The sequence below is a fragment of the Neofelis nebulosa genome, chromosome 9 (assembly GCF_028018385.1).
Source record: "Neofelis nebulosa isolate mNeoNeb1 chromosome 9, mNeoNeb1.pri, whole genome shotgun sequence".
NCBI classification, from domain to species: domain Eukaryota; kingdom Metazoa; phylum Chordata; class Mammalia; order Carnivora; family Felidae; genus Neofelis; species Neofelis nebulosa.
The window spans coordinates 23,464,249-23,484,590 of record NC_080790.1 but is presented as its reverse complement, the minus strand read 5'-3'; the positions used below and the strand labels follow the sequence as shown (position 1 = coordinate 23,484,590).

General features: G+C 51.8%; 1 protein-coding gene across 3 annotated transcripts in view; it reads right to left on the bottom strand.

Moving 5' to 3' along the window:
* The window catches only part of TOGARAM2 (TOG array regulator of axonemal microtubules 2), a 68,206-nt gene that overhangs the window by 7,558 nt on the left and 40,306 nt on the right, over nt 1-20,342 (bottom strand). For 2 of the 3 annotated variants that reach the window (XM_058682926.1, XM_058682925.1), the window contains 10 exons: nt 17,846-17,993; nt 17,478-17,639; nt 15,264-15,417; nt 15,044-15,149; nt 14,040-14,275; nt 11,931-12,089; nt 7,704-7,821; nt 7,234-7,328; nt 5,479-5,671; nt 4,343-4,559 (listed from right to left, as the gene is read on the bottom strand). In XM_058682926.1, the coding sequence (XP_058538909.1) occupies nt 4,343-4,559; nt 5,479-5,671; nt 7,234-7,328; nt 7,704-7,821; nt 11,931-12,089; nt 14,040-14,275; nt 15,044-15,149; nt 15,264-15,417; nt 17,478-17,639; nt 17,846-17,993 (1,588 nt within the window). The remainder of the gene's footprint in view (nt 1-4,342; nt 4,560-5,478; nt 5,672-7,233; nt 7,329-7,703; nt 7,822-11,930; nt 12,090-14,039; nt 14,276-15,043; nt 15,150-15,263; nt 15,418-17,477; nt 17,640-17,845; nt 17,994-20,342) is intronic. The other variant, XR_009248311.1, reaches the window with a different exon arrangement.

The window sequence follows — 20,342 nt, the reverse complement described above, 5'->3', positions numbered from 1 at the left end:
CTCCCTGGGCCTCGCCTTCCCTCCCTGCAAGGGGGCGGAGGTCTCCGGGGCCTTGCACCTGTCCCATGCAGCTAAGCCCTAAGCGCACCAGGCCACATCCTCCTCAGGCTACTGGGGAGCCAGAGAACTTTTTTTAAAGCACAAAAAGTATGGTAGCATAGACAGTGACAGCAAAGAAACTGGAGTCAAACTGGACTCCCAACAATAAGCACAGGACTCCATGAATCATGACATGCCACACAGCCACCCAAGCTAGGTGCGTTCATTGCAGCAAAAGTGGGAATGATCCATTTAAACAGAAAAACACAAGATGTGGTCCAGCATGTGACAGACCTGTTAAAAGTGACTCCAGTGTGTAATCATATGCAAATGCTCACGCTCTGCTTCTTTTTTTTTTTTTTAAGCTGGATGCAAATTTAAATGTGTAATATGATCGTGACTCTGCACAAGAGTCATGCACGTGACTCTGCACAGGAAAAAAATCTAAAATGAAAAAAGCCAAATGTTAATAATGGTCTCTTCCAGGGGTGCCTAGGATGGTTCAGTCAATTAAGCATCCGACTCTTGATTTCAGCTCAGGTTAGGATGTCACAAACCATGAGCTCGAGCCCTGCATCAGACCCTGTGTCAGGCCCTGTGCTGACAGTGTGGAGCCTGCTTGGGATTCTCTCTCCCTCTCTCTCTGCCCTCCGCCCCCAAAATAAAACTTAAGCATTTTTTTTTTAAATAACTGTCTCTTCTGAGAAATTGAGACTAAAGGTGAAGGGTTTTTTCCTTTCAAATGCTTTATATTTTCCATTTTCTCAATAATTAATAAGTATGACTTTTACGTGATGGAAAGTAAACTTCTTATTTTTAAGTAGGAACACTGCATGATAGCATGGAATACTGGATAGTTAAAGAAGCAAAGTCTAAATCGTGTTTACCTTACAATCTCTAACAAGGGAAATCTGTACACAGGCAGACAGGAAATAGAACAGATTTTTAAGCAGGTGGTATATTAGAGGGGCACCATGGGTGAGTTTCTAAATTCCTTTCACAATACCATGTTGGTCATATGATTATATAAGGTAAAGAATTCGGAGTCAGAGAAAAATCAAAAAAGTAGATCTGAAGCTGCTGCCCATTCCCAGCTTATCTGTACTCTCCAGCACTGGCCTGGGGCCATGCTAATCAACAGAACTCCTTTTGATGCAAAGTCTGACTGGGAGGGGGGTGGCTGTCAGCAGCCTGATGTTTTAATTAGTGAAATTTCTTCTGTAGCTAGCCCAGTCACAGGGCCCAAAGACAGAACCAGCCAGCCAGCTCAGGAACTGCCCTGATCCCCAGAATAACTCCCCTGAAATCAGAAGGTCCTGGCGCAGAGTAGAAAGGATGCCACCCCAAGCTCCTTCCAGCAGTAACAAAGGGCAGAGGTCAGAGAGCAAGGTGCCCACATGTCTCCTTCCTCACCCCCCCAAAAAAAAAGGGGACATGGGAAGAAATCCCCACTTGCTCTGTGGACCACCGCACCACCTGCCCCATACACCCACAGGAAAACCAAGGAACCGGAAGAGATGTGGTGACTGTTGAGTCAACTTATCACTGAATTCCAGAATCAAGAGGGACCTTAAAAGGTTGCTTAAGAAGGCCAACCTCCCAGTTTGGCTGTGTCATCTGGACTTTGTGCCAGAAGGCAGACTACCCAACTGTGTTCTTGTTCTCCTGGCCCCCTGTTGATCAGGGAAACAAACCACAACCTGCTGAGTCATTTCTTTGTGATTCTACACATTTAAGTACTCCACAGCATTTGGCTGTTTCTCTCCAGCCTGGAGCCAAGAATCCCTTGTCGGGGGTGACACCAGCCTTGGGAAAAAAGCTCCCTCTGCTCAAAGGGCTCCAAGCTACTTCCAGAAGGGACCCTGAGATGCTAAGAGTCTATCGGAGCCACCAGGCTCCACCTGGGTGACATGGGAAGAGAAGATTTACACCCCTTCTCTTCTGCCACTCCTGCCCCAGTCTCTATGTCTACCACCCAATCCCCTGGGACAGTGGAAAGTTTAATTATTTGCATCCATTTTTCCCTCTGCAGGCCAGACTCAGCCCATTCTAGACAGATGAGAACCATTCCCAGAGAGAGCTTGATTCTACCCTAGGTACTCCCTGGCAGGGGTGAATTCTTACTGGCAATCTAAACCCATCCACTTCTGCTCTTTCTGGATATAGAAATCAGCTAGTTAAAAACACCTCCAAAACCAAGACTCTTCACTGGGCTGTGAGTATGGCTCACAGCAAAGCCACATGGCCCCGAGAGCCACTGTTGCACCTGCTCAAACTGACCGGGAGCCAAGACCCTGTGCTTCCCCCTTTGGGCCCCACAGGAGCTTTTTGCCAGGGATTTACTGGGCTCCATCCAACTCCCTGAGGCCAACGACATTCCATTCCAGCCTAACACTGACCTAAGGATTAGAGAGGAAAATAGTGCCCTTCATGCCTGCCTCTGTTCTCCTCCCATCAGATCCTTTCACTGATGGGACGGGGCCGGGGGGGGGGGGGGGGGGGGGGGGGCGGGGTATCATCAGCCATTTCCAAGGAGACCCTGTCCCAGGAGGAAAGGACAACTATAGGCATCTTTCCTGGAAGCTGCAGCCTGCCTCAGGGTGTGGTCAGATCACAAAAGCAGCCGTCTCGCAACCCCTTTCCAGGGTGTCCCACCCAAGTGGGTAGAGGAGGGCCTCAGGTAGAGAAGGCCTGAGCCTTGTGACAATGTGAGACACCACATCCTGCAGCCCAGAGTTCCAAAGCTCCAGCGTGCTCCAGGAGGATGGCCCAAGGACAGAAAGTGGAGACAATAACACCTGGAGAGGAAAGTGTTAAAGCTCCTCTCCTCAGACAAGGGTGCTTAGCCTCTTCAAATAGCTAAAGCCTATTTTGCTTGGTGCAGGTTTTCCCAATAAATCCAGGGCCCGCAGTGATTTACCAAGAGCCGTGGTTATTGGCAACAGCAATCTCACTTACCCAGAGCAGCGCTGTGAACTAGCCGTAATTTAAAGCTGGATTTATATTGTTTGTTCTACAGCAACAAACTCAGCAAATCATAAATTCCCTTTGAGATGAAGAGAGGAAATTGACAGTATTTATGAACTGAAGAGGCAGAGAAGGGCCTGACCAGGCCTTTGATTTGTAACTGAAACTGCTTCTGGAAGCTTCAGCCAAGGACACAGCTGCTGTCCAGCCCCAGGGAGCTGGTCTCCCATAGGGTGTGGGCACCAGGAGGGGAGGGGTGCCTTTCGGTGTTTCCAGCCTCACCACGGGGATGCTCTGTGGGTTCTCGAGGCAGGACATTGCTCTGTGCTCATCAGGACATACAGCAACAAGGCCAAAGAGGTGGTTCTCCGAGCATAAGCTTGGTCACATAGAGTCAAGAGTGGTTTGAAAACCCTTGGTTCCTCTGGTCTGGACATGACTGTACTCATGTGCTACATCACACACACATCTGCACTTCAGTCTGCATCTTAGATACACCAAATATCACTTTCTAATCATCTACGAAAGGCATGGAGAACAGAAGCGGATGTACCCCAAATTCCACCCGATGTTGGAGAACCAAGATGTGTTAGTGTGAAGCACATAGGACTTAAGGAGCTCTTGCCTTCTCTGATGTCTCTCCCATTGCCCCCCCCTTTTCCTTTTCATCCCACCCCCCACCTCCACTCCCCCTTCACCCTCCACCCCTCATCCTAAATTCCTCCCTCCCTGAGCCCTGGCCCCGAACAGTCTTTCTCAAAGGCAATGCTTGTCCATCCCATGCTCAAAAGCCACTGGGATCCCAGCCTGACTCCTGTATCAGACAATCAATCAGTGGACCTGGGTCCACTCACCCATCTACTTTGTCCTCCCCAGCAGACTTGCTCTGCTCTCTCACCGCCATCCGGCCTGGTCCCCATACAAGCCACACCCACTGTTACCATCTCTACACTGTTTCCAGCTTCTTCCTGGTAACCCTGACCTATTTTTCCTTCCATGCCCTGTTGGCTCAATCACTTCAGTACTGTGTGACCCTGGCTGAGTCATTTCTGTCACATGTACTATGAGGAGGCAAGACTAGATCATCTCCACATCTCTTCCACTCCTACCGTCGAGGACCCTCAGGTGGCTGTGACATGGAAAAGCCTGCCAACCAGGTCCTGGGCTGTCCACCCCCATCCTCTGCAGCCTCCAGGGAAACATTTGGCCTGAAAGCCCCAGTGCCTGTTAGCACTGTGCTGATTCCCAGCAGGAAGGGTGAGCCCACCCCACGGAGGGCTCAGGGAGCGAGCCCACTGCGTAATGGAGCCAAGCAGGGCTGTGGCAGGAGGCTCACCCAGGCTCTCAATCATGGCATCCAGCGCAGCCGTGGCGGCGGTATAAATCCCCGAGTTCTTGGAGTTGAGGTTGTCTGCAACGGCGATGATGATGGACAGCAGCATAGGGTGTAAGCTTTCTTTGAGGAGGGGGATCATCTTGGCAAGGGACTCCAGGGCCCACTGGTTCACTTTCTTGTTGGAGTCCTGAAGCCTTGGGGTGAAAGCATCAAAGACCTATTGAGGAAACAGAAACCAAGAGCCCATGGGAACCCAGGCTGGGCAGGAGGCCCACAACCCAACCAACCACCCTTGGCAGGGATTCCTCCTGCCTTCCTGGTCATCCAAACTACACCAGAACATTCTCAGTGACGAGGAGCTTACTTCCTCAAAACGGAAAGAGGGGAAGAGGGCAAGAACAACTGTATATTGAGCACTCATTGCGTCAAAGCATCTAGAGCATCCCGTTAGGTACCCTGCACTCTCACGGAACGATCCAAACCGATGAAGCATGCATTCCCATCCTCAGTTTACTATTAAAAACAAAACAAAAACTGAGGCAGAAAAAGGTTCACTAACTTGCCCCAGATCACACAGCGAGGCTGCTGACTTCAAGCCTGTGCCCTAAGTACTCTGCTACATGGCTTGACCATCAGCAGCCTCAGTCCTGGAAGAAGCAAACATCTGCCCCTGCTTCCAGCCTGTGAAAGGCCTGTGCTTGCTCCTAACCCACCTGTCCAGCCATCATGGCCAGTCCCCTGGCCAACACATACTCTGCCCCCAAACATCATGTGCCTGGCTAGACCAGGAGCAGCCTTCAGCCGTGGCATCCTCTACCTCTAGCTTCCCCCGCCGCCCCCCCCCCCGCTCCCCCCCCCCCCCACCACCCTGCTATAAACCTGCTAGAGGGATGAGAGATGCCAGGACATCTCTGGGTGGTCCCAAGGGGCCTGGCAAGAGGTGATGCCCTTGCCCCCTTGGCTACTTCCAGGCAGTCCCACAGCGTTACCAAGGCAACTGGATAGCAGGTACTTTTCGGGCTCCCTTTACCCTGAGGGGTCTGGCACAATGTCAAACCCTGTCCTGAGTTTTCCAAATTGAATTTGCACCCACAGGGGACAGCCAGGTGAGACAGCAGGGAAGGGGCAGCACTCACCTGGACCAGGTTGGCGGTGATGAGCTCTGGCTCAGCCTTGCAGCGCTCCAGGAGCCGCCCCACGCCCTCCATCCGAGACTGATATTCTCTGGCCTCCAGCAGTCGCGTCAGCTCCCGAAGCCATTCCACCACCTCCGGGCCACTGTGCATGGAGGGCCGTAGCCCTGCCAGCCGAGGGCCATTGGAACTGAGCCTACGCAGAAGGAACTTCTGACCTGGGCAAGCCCCAGAAGATGGATGCACCTCTTGTCCCATGACCCTCCCAGACAGGTGGAACTGAGACAGGAGTGTCACCTGCAGCTTAGTCCACCCCCAGCTTTCCACCCGCTGCTTGAGGACACTGGCCCCAGAACTCTGGAAATGCCTTTTCCTCAGGGCAAAACAATCGGGTTGCCTAGAGCCCCATCCTTTCATCAGGGGATAGGGCTCTCTCTTCCTGCCTTTTTTTCTCTTTTCAGAAAACATGTGAAGAATGGGGGATGGGTATCAGAGCGAGAAGTGGGAGTCCACGAAAGAATGACTAAACATTTAATGTAGGAGTGAGGAAAGGTCTTGCCAGCTGACTGTGTCCTGAGCCCTGGTTGCCTAGGCCCTGCCCTTCTCCAGTGACCAAGGAAATGTTAAGACTCCCCGTTCTATCATTGTGGGGGCACATAGCTATAGTTATCCCCTGATCCAGTGCAGCCAGTATGAGAGCAGTTCCAAACATGACTCCTATCCCCCACCCCAGCTCAGAACCCGGCTCTCTGAGCTCATGCCCTGCACCCAAGTCCCCTCTGAAAGAGCCCAACACCATCCATTCTGTCATTCAGTCCTACACTCCACACTGTTTGCCCACTGAGTGCCAGGAGCTGTACTGGGCACCGAGAAGAGGGACGTGAAAGACACGCCCTTTGCCTTAAGGAGCTCACAGACCAATGGGAGACAGGTGGGTCAACCGGCTGACAGAGTACTGAAGAACAGAGGGCACAGAGAGAGCCTCGGGGAGACGGTGACAGTGATCCGAATCTTGTGGAGTCTTGCAGAATAAACAGGCATGTTCTAGATGCAGGTGGCTCAGCATAAGCAAAGAAAGGCTCAGTAGGAGATAGGATGGTGGGGAAGGGGGATGGGCAGGGAACATGAGCTGCTCCGGTCTGGCTGAGAGACTGTGTGTAGAAGAGAGCAGGAAGCTAATCTTAACGAGGTGACAGGGGCTTTCCTGGGCGCCTGCTAAGGAGTTCAGATATGATCCCTCCCCGACACCACAGAAGAAGTTTGAGTTTCAGGCACATCAGTGATCAGGAGGTTTCTGCTTGGTTTCGGCTCCTCCCAGCACCTACCCACCCTCCAGCCTCTCCGCCCATTCCCTCTCATCTACCTTCCTCCCAGCTCTGCCTCTAAATTTGTCCCAGGCAGGGCACCCTGATGGCAAAAGGGTGTGCTGCTCTAAGCGGGTGGAGAAACACTGAGTGCCCACAGAGGGCCTGGCCAGCAACATGCCCCGCCTGTACGAGTGGAACTGCACCCCACTCGGCAAGACTGCAGCGGCCAACTTCTACTGGCAAGTGCTTCCGGTCCCACAATGTGGTCTCCCTGAGATTTGGGTGGGGAACACCTCCTATAAATTCACCCATGAGTGCTGCAGACCCAACTAGGTCTCCACCGTAGCCCAGATCCACACAGACTCCCAGAGCCACCCCTGGCCCAGGGCAAGCAGGACGTCTGTGTCGTCAGCCTTCGAGGAAAGCTGCAGGGAGACAGGCGCAGCCATACCCATCCTTGCCGGGCAGCCCGTTCTCACACAGCACCAGACTCCTTGACACCTTGCGGCCCTTGGCAGATGGAAGTCCATCACTGTCTTCTATTCCCTTGAAAAATGCACACAGAACATGAGCCAAAGGGGTGGCCCTCTGGGGAACTGCCGGCCACTCCAGGCTACACCATAAGGAAAGGAATAACCCCTTCCACCTGGCAGAGCCTCGGAGGGAACAGCCGAGGCTTCCGGAGCCCTGGTAGTCAGGGCAGGGGTCAAGATCCTCACTGAACAGGAGACAGTGTGGACGCCCGGCAACTCAAGGGACACAGGCAGAGAGGAGCACAACCAGGTCCGAGCACAGAGCAAGGAAATCACATTCATCCCACCAGGCAGGAGTTGTGAGTGAAACGGAAGCCTCTGGAGTGCACACTCCCCTGACCGGCCCAGCTCTGATCTCCACCCTGACCTGCTCGTGCCCCCGACTCACCCGCTGCTTAATGGCAGCCATGACCTTCCGCAGGTCGTGGGACGGGAGGCTCTGCTTCAGAAATGCATCAAACTTCGTGTTCAACATCAAGATATTCACCATCTTCCGGCCATAAAACCTGCCACAGGAGAAAGAAAGGGATGAAAAAATAGCCATAGAAATGCATCATAAATCTGCTTTACAGATTTACAAAAGTTTTCTAATTGTAGTAACAGAGTTTTTAATACTTTTTCTAATGAAGACAGGAATCGCTAATTGAGCAGTTAAAAACTAGATTCATAAAAGAATAAACATCACCCAAAGCCCCATTACCAAGAGAAAACTACTATTAAATTTTTACATATTTCCATGTAGTCTTTTTGATGCGTATACATTTTCTTTGCTATCAGAATGTATATACAACTTGCCTCTGGTTTTTTTCACTTTATCATTAATCATCTTCCCATGTCATCCTTTTTAGTGCATTCATAATATTCCTTTGGATGACTATACTGAAACGTACTTAACTTTTTCTAGTATGGGGCATCTAGAAATCCGAGGAAGGGTGCAGTGGGGCAGTATGGGAGGAAGTGGTCAGCTCTACCTGGTGAACAGTGCTGGGTGGAGGGGGCGGGGAATCAAGGAAGACTTCAGAGAAGAGGTGACCCTTAGATTGGGACACAAAAGATGAGTAGGAGTTCAAGATTGAGACGGATTAGGGGGTAAGAGGGTGGTGGAGGGGTGTCATTCTAGGATCCATTATATGGTCTGACATGTCAGCAGGCTTGTGGTTGGAAAACAACAGGCAAGACCTAGATGCGGGATAGAATACAGAGAAGGTACGACCCAATTTCTCAAAACATGAAGGAGTTGGGCTTTAACCTGCGTGCAGTGGGAAGCTGAAGAATGATCAGAATTACACTGAAGTCGATATGTCTCTGGCAGCAGTGTGGAGGATGCGTCTCTGTGGACAAGGCAGGGGGGAGGGGGGCAGGGGACCTGCTAAGAGGCCACCGTAATAGTCCAGGCGAGAGATGATGAAGTCCTGAAATAAGGCGGTAGAGTGGGAGTAAGGAGGGGTGGTCAGATTCAGGACATGCCGAGAAAGTTGAAACTTCAGGGTATGGGAGCTGATTGGAGGTGGAGCTCAAAGCATCTTCCGTTCTCGTATTTCACTCAACCTAAGACTCCACTGATCATAACATGCACCATTGACTTATTTTCCACTAAGGAAAAACAGAAACAGAAAACACTGGCAATTTCCACTGCCTTCTATGACACTGCCCCATGTCGGAAGGCAACCCTTCTCTGTATTATCTCAGAAACGGAGTTAACGTTACTTTTAGGTAGTGCCCTTCCCTCCTTAGGTTGGGTAAACTACTTGGTTTGTGGTGGCCTTGTAAGAAAATGTGGAATTTGGTTATTCCTTCCATGATGACTGTTTGCATTAATATCTAATTTATGTCCCATCTCTCTATTTCCATACCTTTTCTCATACACTATAACTTTTCATTTCAATGCTGAATAAGAGTGTAATATTTCCAAGACATTTTAGAGAGCAATTAAACTCAACAAGTCCCCACAGAGCATCCACGGTGACTTCTTAAAATAAATATAAAAGGCTAACAAGCAGAGAAAGCCTCATAGTTTACTTCCTACAATGCAAACTGTAATTCAAGGGTTTATGCTATGAGCAATAACGACCCAAGTTTGCAAATGTGCAGATAGTAAAACCCAAATCAAAATTGCTGCCTGGCCAACAGCAACGGTGAGATGCCTCTGATTGTAAGATACTAAAATGCGGGGGAAACTGTGTGTCTTAGAATCAATAAAGTAGGAAGGTCTCTATTTTGCATCTTCAGTGACTCAGTAAATAATAGTGACTTTTAACAATAGAATAATTTCAAACAGAGAGGGAGGGAAGCAAACCATAAGAGATTCTTAAATACAGAGAACCAACTAAGGGTTGATGGGGGGAGGGTGGGGAAGAGGGGGAAACGGGTGGTGGGCATTGAGGAGGGCACTTGTTGGGATGAGCACTGGGTGTCGTATGTAAGTGATGAATCACGGGAATTTACCCCCAAAACCAGGAGCACACTGTACCTACTGTATGTTAGCCAATTTGACAATAAATTATATTTAAAAAAGAAAAATAGAGGGAACACAGCCAGAGAAAGGCTTGGGGAGAAGGCAATGGGTTCATTGAGGGACACTCTGCCCCAAGGATAACAGTGGGACATCTGGTGACAGGCCCTCTGGAGGTAGAGGTAAAGCACTGATGCTCAGGGAAGGGAGACCCTAGGAAGCATCAGAGTTGCTCGGGCTGGAGCCACGGAAGTGGTGACAGTGGTCAGGGAGAATTGTAAGTGGGGGACAAGAATGAAGACACTGCTGTGGCAGGCAGGCAGAGAGGGGGCCACAGAGGGAGAGCGGAACCAGGGAGTGCAGGGCCACAGACACCGGGAGGCATAGGAGCCAAGAAGGAAAATGGAATGTAGTCAATTCCTGCAATGGAAGAGAGGTCAGAAAGGAGAGGGACATTCGAGCTGGAGAGATATTGGATCTTGATTTCCATCCCCCCACCAACAACCAAAAACAAATCTATAAAACCTTCTGGCTCCCCACCAATAATCCTCATTTCAGTGACTGGCACTAACACTTACCCAGCTGTTCAGCTGAAAAACCCAAGCATCATCTTTGATTTCTCTTTGAAAGCCTCACCACCCACATCCTGTTGGCCCTGCCTTCAAAAGACACCCCAATCCAGCTCTCCCCACCCTCTGCTAGCCTTCAGTACCCCTGTCAGGGACTGGGGAGCAGCCCTCTGTCTGGTGCCCCTCGTCCATCCTGCTCCCTCTCTCCTAGCAATCCTCCAATGAGCCACCAGAAAGACTATTTTTAAAAATCAAAAGGGCAGTGAGCCTATAAAGAAACATAAACCCTAGTAATCGGGGTGGGGGAGGAGCAGTCTGACACAATAATGAGCTGTTATTTTTACCCATCAGATCAATGAAAATTAGAAATCCAGATAATGCAAGGTTGCGAGGACGTGGGCACTGGCGCCACGGGTAGGGGGCGGAGGGGCACAGCGTGCTCCCTGGCGCCCTGTAGTGCTCGGGCTGCGTCAGGGGACACATGCCCCTGACCACAGTCCTGCCCCCAGGGCACATTCCCAGCAGCTCTCTGCTCCATCAGGGAGCCATGTGCGCATGTGATGCAGGGCGCTGTCGCAGTGGGGAGGGCCCACCCGTGGACTGCTGGTGTGAAGGCACCGGCTGGTGCACACCACAGAACACGGCTGTGGAGCAGTCCCCGAGCTGGTGTGGTCTCCAGATCTGGTGACCAGACCCAGGAACCAAGGAGTGTGATTAACTGGACCCTAACCCTAGCTCTCCAAGACAGGGAATCAGGTTCTGTCACTCTCCTGTTTAACACCATCGAATTATCTCCTCACACTCCTACTAAAAATCCTCCGGTGGCTTCCGGTCACACACCAGCCCGAATCCCAGCTCCTGCCCGTGGCGTGTGGGGGGCTGCCAGGCCTGGCCCTGTCCTGTCTGCCTCATCTCCCGCCAACTGTTCCCCCCTCACCAGGCACCCTGCAGCCCAGCCTTCTTCTTCCTCCATCACGGGGCCTCTGTACCATTTCTTTTGCCTGGGACACTCGCACCCCAGACCCCCAAAGAGCTAGCTCCTGCTGGCCCATCCGTTCTCAACTCAAATGTCACCCTTCAGAAAGATCTCCCCAGACTTGTAATCAAAGTAGCTGCCACCCCATTCTCCGTTACATCTTAGCGTTTTTCCTCTGTATCCTTTATCCATATCTAGAAGAATCATAATAATTTCTTTATTTTCTGCCTACCCAGACTAGGGGTGAGATCCAGGACAGCAGAGGCCTAATTTTTCTTATTCATTGCCCTATACCTAATAATGAAAAATGATCTGTTCACTATCCTTGGAAGGAATGAACAGTGGTCTTCAAGAGTGGAACTGGGGTGGGTCAGGATGGGGAGGGAGGGCAGCAGGAGAGAGGGAGAACCGGAGGCAGGGAGTGTGGACCCTCCTACAGGCCTGGCTATGCCTGTGCACAGAGACAGACAGCAGCCCTGAGGAAAGCAAACAGCTTCAGTCTATCCGACCCCAGGGAAGCTGAGCTATGGGGGGCCAGGGCCTTCAGGGCTGGCTGGTTGTCTTATCTGCCCTGGGCTGGCCAGGTAAGCAGCCCTCAGGCCCCCGGCCCTGCATCACCTGGTGTCCTGGTTGGAGTCCTGGGCCAGCCTCACCAAGTTGTGCACCAGCATATCTGTGCTGTCCCTGGTGCCTGAGAGAAGCTTCTCGGCACCTATCTGCTCCAGGACGGCTGAGAGGTGCTCGGCAGTGCATTTCCGGACTAAGGGGTTTCGGTGGCTGAAAGGAAATAAAATACAGTCAAGGGCTCACACAGGAATGGAGTGTGGGGTCCCTAGAGTGCCACACATGGACCTACACCTGTGCACCCATGCTTCATGCTGTGATGGGCTCTGAAATCTGTCTCCTACGGGCTACAGGGAATCTTCAAGGAAAGAGCAGCCACGTCCTGACAATAGAACCCAGGATGACAATGGCAACAACACAAGGAAGAAGGAGCACCTGAAGCCACCTGATGCTGTGCCACAGTCCCTGTCAAAGGTGCTGGAGGCTAGCAGAGGGGAGGGGAGAGCTGGACTGGTGTATCTTTTGAAGGCTCACCACCCCTGTGCCTTCCTGAGCCCATGTTTGCCTTCCCCATCTTTTCTTCACCTAGAAAGATCCTACCCAATCAACGTCTCCATCTCTGCCCTCTCCAGCCCCCTAGGCAGAATATCCCCTTGTCCCCTGGGAAGTACAGGTGCACCCCTGTGGCTCTCCCACCAGGCTAGGAGCTCCCAGGGAGCTGGAACCAAGCTTCCTCTCAGTGGAATCCTGTGCCCTGCTGGTGCCCGGCACATGCCCACACGTGGTGGGAGCTTACTGCACGTTTGTTGAAATGAATTGAGACAGGAGGGAGGGACAGGGGAATCAATGGGTGACTTGGTAACCACAACAGGAGGAACCTGAAATCTTACAAGAGAAGCCCATCAGGGTGCCACTTGTTTCTTTCCCACCTTTTCCAACGGGGTCTGTGTGTCCACAGTTCATTAGGCAGCACTGACCCCTATTTCCCCCAGGGTCCCATCCAGTGTAACACAAAGGGGTCTTCTGGGTTCTCCCTACTCATTATGGTCCAAGGACCAGCTCCATTAGCATCTGAATCAGAATCTGCATTTTAGCGAGATCCCTGGGAATTCAAGTGCACAGCCCTGAGGACACCTGACCCTGGTTCCTGCAACAATGATAGGGTGGTTCAATTTGTAATTAGTGCATGCACTGAGCCAGGTACCCTGCTGAACACCTTCCATCTATTATAGGTTCAACTCCATAAGCCACTGTTACCATCATTTTGCCTGTGAGGAAGCTGTGCTAAGGGAGGAATCCAGAAAAAAGTACAATTAATTTCTCCCAAGTTAATAACAGCCCCAGTGGGCACTCAATAAATGTTCTAGTAAAGGCAGGCACTGTTCTAAGTGCTCCTTCATGAATCAATTCATCTACTCCTCACTGTTTTATGAGGAATATACCATTATTATCCCCATTTTACAGATGAGGAAACCAAGGCACAGAGAAGTCAAGTAACAATCTGGGATGTGAACGCAGGCGACACGGCTCTGGAGCCCCTTACTCTCTGTACTGGGCTTTGGTGCCATTACCAAAGGCAATGGCTGCTACAACACAGCCTGGGGTCTATCTGAGAAGTCTCCTGCAGGAGCGTCGCGACCGGCTCTGGGGTTGAGAGAAAGGCTTTGGGAAAAGGTTTTGGTTTTGCTTTAGTTTTAGTTCCACAAATGAAAGCAAATCTGGCTGCAGAAAGCCTCCGATGGTAGAAAGCACCTTCCTCCGCCCAGGAAAATGCCAAGAGGTGTGAGCCGAAGTAACATTTTGTGCCTTGCTCTCCTCATAGCCCGGATTTCATCAGAAAGAACGCCCCTCCCCTGGGAGAGGTACAGGCTGCAGGCTGCCTCTCAGCCCTGTCTCCAGGATATTACCACGGACACTGTGATCTCCCCAGAACACAGCAGCTCTCCCCTTCCAGCTGAGGCCCAGGGCTGCCCTGAGCTCACCTCATTATCCCCAGCCTGGCCCAGGAAGGGCGGGAGAGAAGCCCCCCAGGAAGCAGGGTCTTACTCCCCCAGCTAAATGTGTGAGGCACCTGTCCCATCTGCCTGCTCCCCTCCCATCCCCAGGGCTCTCCCCTCGCCTTACCTTCCCAATCCACCCCTCCCACAACGAGCCAGCACATACTAGATGCCCGCTGAGGTGAGGGCCCCCAGGGAGCGGGCAGGGGTCACATGCTTCACCATGGCCCCCAGGGACCGGTTGGCCGCTCTCTGGATGAACTCGCTGGTATTCCCCATCTTCTGGAGCAGGCAGCGGGTGATCTCCTCGGCCTCCTGGTCCATGTTCTTCTTCAAGGCCCGGAAGAGGTCTCCCAGGGTGCTGATGGCCAGGCGTGACACTTTGGAGCGGAGGTTGGTGACCTAGGAGAAAGATGGGAGAGGGACCGTCCAGGACCGCTGGACTCTGCCAAGGGCTCCAGAACATACCAAGAATAGGGCACGGCACCACCCTCTCCCACCACTTCCACCCTCATTGCAGGCCTAGGCCTTGCCAGGCTAGAAACGAAAACCTTGCAGCAGTTCTGGACAAAACAGCCCTATTTTCTTAAAAAACACTGTTATTGTTATCACCATAATTATTAATTCCACCTGTAATTTTAAATTTGAACATCTGAAATTTGGGCAACACTTAGTCAGCAAAGTACCTTTACAAATAATGCTCAATTTGGTCTTCACAAGCTGCCCCGCCCTCACCACTGGAATAGTCTATTCCCAAGAAGGAGCCCCACTGTTTCTCCAGGCCCGGCCTAGGCCCAGGACCAGTACCAGGGGAGAAAGTCCTTGGGAAATGTTACAACTTCCCTGAAGATGGAGATTTAGCCCAGAACACTCCAACCCTGCTCAGGCATCTGAGTACAGAGAACAGCACAGGGCTGTGGCAAATGGGCATACAGGATTCCAATTATTACAATACCCAGCGATGAGAACAAAGGAAACCCCAGGCCCCAGTCTTCCATTCTGAGAAATGGGCGGGTACCTCCCACCTCCATGGCTGAGGGCTAAGAAGTAAGCAGGGAGGAAGCCATGGCCCCTCCGTGGCTACCATGTGACCCTCACTGAACAGGGGCACCAGGGAAGGGGGAGTGGTTGCAGGGTGGGGACAGTGCCCAGCTGTCTAGGTGGCCTCACCTCCCCCGTCACAGCCAAGGACACGTCGTGCAGCCTCCCAGCAAGGACATCTGAATGACAGGCCGCCAGGCGCTGAATGCTCACCAGGCCCTTCTCCTTCATCTGCCTGGGAAGCGAGTTCCAGACCTCGTCACAGGCAGGTAGGGAGGAGCCCTGCAGACCAGGGGTGCCCCTGCCACCACCCCTCCCCTTGCAGTAGGGGGAGAAGGGGTCTCCTCACCAGTCGCTGCTCTCGAGGCACTGGAGGGCATCCATCAGCCCCAGCTCAGGGTTGGAGAAAGGCCTCAGCTCCTTAAAGGCTCTGAGAGCCACCTCCTCCTCCTCTTCTTCCCATTCGGGAGACCCCAAGGTAAGCACCGCAGGGAGTGAGTTGACTGCACTCACAGAAAAGAGAAGGAACAGGGAGCATTTCAGCAGGAGGACCCAGGCTTGGCCGCGTCCCAAGCCCCCCTCGCACGAGGTGTGCTCAGAGAAGGGACTGGTGGGGGCCGAGAGGGCAGGGCCTGTGCTTCACCGCCGGGGGGCCACGGACACCACCCAGCACTCCACCTTTTGTCGGCCTTTTCCGTCCCGGCCCTGCCAACCTGATGGTTCTGAACAAGCTGGCCTGTGGTATGCTGTTGATGTCATGTGACAAAGCACACCATGCCAGTGACTCACCCCCAACCCTACCCTATCTGTGGTTGGGTGAGGCTCATACATCTGTCAAGGAGGGAGCCCCTACTCACACTGGTTGTGTTCTAACGTCATCCCCACCCAGGAACCTGTGTTATCAGTCTGTCCTCCTCCCCCCCACTCTCCATCCTCTGCGAACTTGCCCACAGGCAGGGAAGGGGTCCAAAGGAGGAAGCAGGGAGACAAGACAACGCAGCTAACTGGGGCCCGCGTGGTCAAGATGTGGCCACACTGGCAGGGACTGCCGAAAAGCTGGAATGTTGTTTAAAAATCGGGTCATGTTTTCTAGGCTCTCCTTCCTTGGGGACAGGGCCAGAATCACACAATCCTAGTGGAACAGGAAGGCAGTTTAGTCATCTATCTGGTCCAATGCCTGAATCACGGCACTGAGGCCTCAGAGGTTGGGCCCCTTCCCCCACAGTCCCTCCACGGAGCCATGACAAGAGGGTCTGCTCTGAACCCAGAGCTGTCACTGCCACACCTCACTTCCTTGCTACTTCTTTTCAGAGACTTTTCAGAGACTGGATTCTCCTCTCAGCTTTGGTGTTGGATAAGAGTCATTAGCCAAAATCTTAGTCCCTATGGGCCACCATCACCTAAAGTCAACTTAGGGGACTTTGGGTCTCTGGGTCTCAGTCCTGTTGTCTGTAAAATGAATGGAGTGGATTATCTAGAACAATATCTCCTGAGTGTCAACCATTCAATTACCACTTTCACGATTATTTGTCATATCTCTTAATTACCTATAATTTTATTCATATGGCATGTTTCTTCAAGCTGACCCACTTTTTGAATCTTAAATAAGTTTATTCTAAAGGGAGATTTATGTCACTGCTGTAATTGGTAAACAAATATTATTTTGTCATAGAATAGGGTATTTGCAAGAAAAGTAAAAGGATGATATAAACTCCAGCTATCAAATTATAGCCAGTTTCTGATGCCTCCAGCTGGAAGGAAGATCTCTTTGTTTAAAAAGGAGATTCCAAGTCTGCGAGGCATGCTAAAGACCAGCACCGAATTTAGACTTTCTGCTTGACAGAATCAGAGGGATAGAAAGAGAATGGAAAAGAAGGGTGAGTCAATATTATTTCTGGCACCAAAAAGGTGTTCTATTCTACCACCATGGTCCCACCACACCCCCACTTAAAGAAACTGTGAACCAGGCTGGTTGTTTTCCAATGTTCTTTAGTAGAAAATCTTTCAAACTTGAACTCTCAAGTGGTTATGCAATAAACAAAAAAGTGAGGCAAAATAGGTATTGCTCAGGTAGAATGGGGTCAGAGCCTCCTTTGTCCCTTGGCACCTTCCTGAGCATCCCACAGAACCTTTGGATCCTGAGATCGCAGGCTGTAACCAGCCCTATCCAACACTGACACTTTATGAGGCAAAGTGTAGGAACCCAAGGTCTTTACAGACCGCTCTCTTCCTCTTCCTGATGTTTCCAGCTACTCTCATGGGTGCTTTCCACAGGATCTGTGGTCCTGGTGCACTGGTGAGCCCTCCAGGACAAGTCATGTGGGCTGGACACACCTGCCCTTCTCCCAGTAATTCAGCTGCAATTCCCTGGGTCTCCAGGCTGGCTCCCACACTATTCCTCTCTCTCTGGCAAGGTGATTGCACCTCAGGCCACCCTCTACTCTAACATGGGTAATGAGGAGAAGCGGAGCAATCCCGGTCACCTTTGTCGTGCCCCCAGAGCATCCCGAGGCAGCACAGTGAGCGGGACGTGTGCCCCCCAGCCAGTCGGTCTGGCCCCTACCTGAAGCATGGCGGGCAAAGCTGGGCTCCTGCTTGCTGACAGGGATGCTGGGTAATGAGGGCCGGTTGGCCCGCTTCCTGAGGGTGACACCCATGTTTCTGCGTGGGATGCTCAGCCCAGTGGGCACAGACAAGGTTCCACTGCCCCGGAGGGGAAGGAGGCCTGTGGAGGCAAAGAAAGCCCTAGGATGGAGCTGGTCCCGCCTGTCCTCGGCCCCAGTGTCCTCCTCTGGACACGGGCCCATCCGTGGCCCCCTGTCTGGTGTGAGGTTGGGGGACATGGGGAGCTGTGGGTAGTCCCTCTCTTGCCCAGGGGTTGGCCAAGAGGTCTCCCCAGCCTGAGGGAATCTTGCCCTAGGCACCCAGTACCTTCCTTCATCAGGGATCTCCGGGAGCCCAGGCTCTGGGAAGCAAGCTCCCTCTCCCTCTCCGGCTCCTGTGCCCTCTGGAACTCCAACTCCTTCATCTGCCTCAGCCGCATCTTCTCCTGGGCAGACTTGGAGATGGTGACCTGGATCTGGCACAAGGTCAAGGCAAACTCCATTACCCCGAGGACCCAATTGTGTTTTCTGTACCTCCATTTATTCAATCATTGGGAATGTGAGTGGCTTCTGTGTGCCATCACTGTACCGGGAATGAACACAACCACCAAGACCTTGCTCCCTAAAGGCTGCCATGGAGTGGGGAGACAGCAAACAGACCAATCTCGAACATCAGGTGATATGTACTGGAAGGAGAATAAGGGACAGAGGGTGATAGGGCTTCCATTTTAAGTAGGAAGACCCAGAGGCACTCCCTGAGGAGGTGAAATTTAAGCAGAGACAGCAATGAGATAAGGGAACAGGGGCCATGCAGACTTCTAGGGGAGAAGTGTGCTAAGCAGAGGGAATAGAGTGCAAAGGCCCCGAGGCTGGAGTGTGCTGGGTGTGGTAGGGGTGAGGGTACTGGCTGGACCACCCCAATCAAAGGATGGTAGGACACAGGGTGGAAGGTGGCAGGCGTGTACCAGTCGCTGTGGTCCTTGGTGGGGAGTTGAACTTGTCCTCTGAAGGACACAGCAAACCGCTGAGGTTCTGAGCACAAAAAGTGACATGATCTGACTTCCACTGGGGGGTGAGGGGGTTCCCCTAAGTGTTACTGATTTTTTTTTTAACTTTGTATTTAGGAACAACTTAAGACTCACAAGAAGTTGCAAAATAGAACCAAGAGTTTACATGTGGTGGGGTTTGCACTACCACAGCAAGAATGAAGATGACAAAGTGGCCTGATTCTGGACATGTCCCAAAAGTAGGGCCCACCACTTTGGCTGATATATGAGGTGTGGGGTGACAGAGAAAGAGCAGAGGCAAGGATGGGCCCAAGATTTTCAGCCAGTGTAGCTGGAAGGCTGCCATTCACTGAGAGGGGACCCTGGGAGAAGAGGAGATTTGGGGAGGGGGGGTAAAGATTCAACAGTTCAGTTTTGGATAAGGTACGTTTGAAATATAATTAGATATCTAAATGGAAATGCAGAGTATCAGTGAATACACACTTAGTAATATAATTTAACTGCTACTGGAGGTCAGGGGAAAGTCTGGGCCAGACAGAGAAATTTGGGAGTCCTCGGCATATAGATGCCACTTAATGCTTGGCCTGGATCAGGTCACAGGGGGTCAATATAAATAGACCAGATGCCAGAGGTCAGGGCTCTAGGGCCTCCAGTGTATAGAGGGCAGGAGGATGAGAAGGAGCCAGCCAAGAAGAACCAGGAAGGAATGAAATCTGATGGAGGCAGAGAATCAAGAAGGAAACCACCCCCTTGCTTCCCCTCCAAGGTGAAGACTTCAAGAAGGACAAGCCATTAAAGCCACTGGTGGGTCAGGTTAGAGGAGGAATGGACTGTGCTGCATGTGGGAGGTGGAGGTCAATGGTGGCCTGGGCATGAGCAGTGTCAGTGGGGCCCAAACCCAACTGCAGTGGACTCAGGAAAGAATGGGTGTAGGCAAGGGAGTAGTCTGGTTTTCCGAAGAATACAGAAATAACAGAGAGCTAAGATGCTGATGGGAGTGGTCCCATTTCAAGGAGGATGTTGTTGATGCAAGAGCAGGGAGCAATGCTGGGGCTGGGTTGTGGATGGACGAAGCCAGAACAACAGGAGATGGGGACACTGGAAAGTGAGGTGCCCATGGGGATGAAGTTATCATGAGACCCAAGGTCTGACCATGGGTGTGAGTGGCCAAGGGTGGGTCGGTGGTGAGGTCATCTCATGGCCCTGAATCATTTTGCCTTCATTTCATTCCTGGCGCCCTGGCTGGTGTGGGAGAGCTGTGGCACCTGGGCCTTATCATCATCATCATCACGGGATCCTAACATAGCTCATGCACACAGCAGTCCTTTTGTATATTATATCTCTGTTTCAAAGACTGAGCACGGATCTCCCATAACAGTGACTCTTCAAGTTTTAGTAAATTCATCCAGACCAGGGAAGAGAATCATCTGGACCAAGGTCACCTTAGAAGTGCAAGGTATTTGTCAGCCTGTCAAGCACAGCCTTTGGCTGATCTGCCTCTGAGTCAGCGGCCTCTCAGTTGCTATATTGGGTGTTGGTTCAAATTACTCAACTTGGTTCACCTAAGCCCCTCTGTACTCTCCACTTCCTGCTTCCTTCCGAACCATGTGTGACCTCCTTCTGCCCTCCCTTCCTCCCCAATCTCACCCCTCAGATCCCCACTGTACTCTGCCTTTCACTTAGCCATTCCCCCCACCCTTCTCTTCCTCTCTCCTGTTTCTCTCCCTTTCTTCTGTCCTGATCCCCAAACCATCTATAGGTTCCAGCCTTAAGTACCAGGGTAGCTGCCTCAGGGCTCTTCCTTGCCCTCCTCAAGCT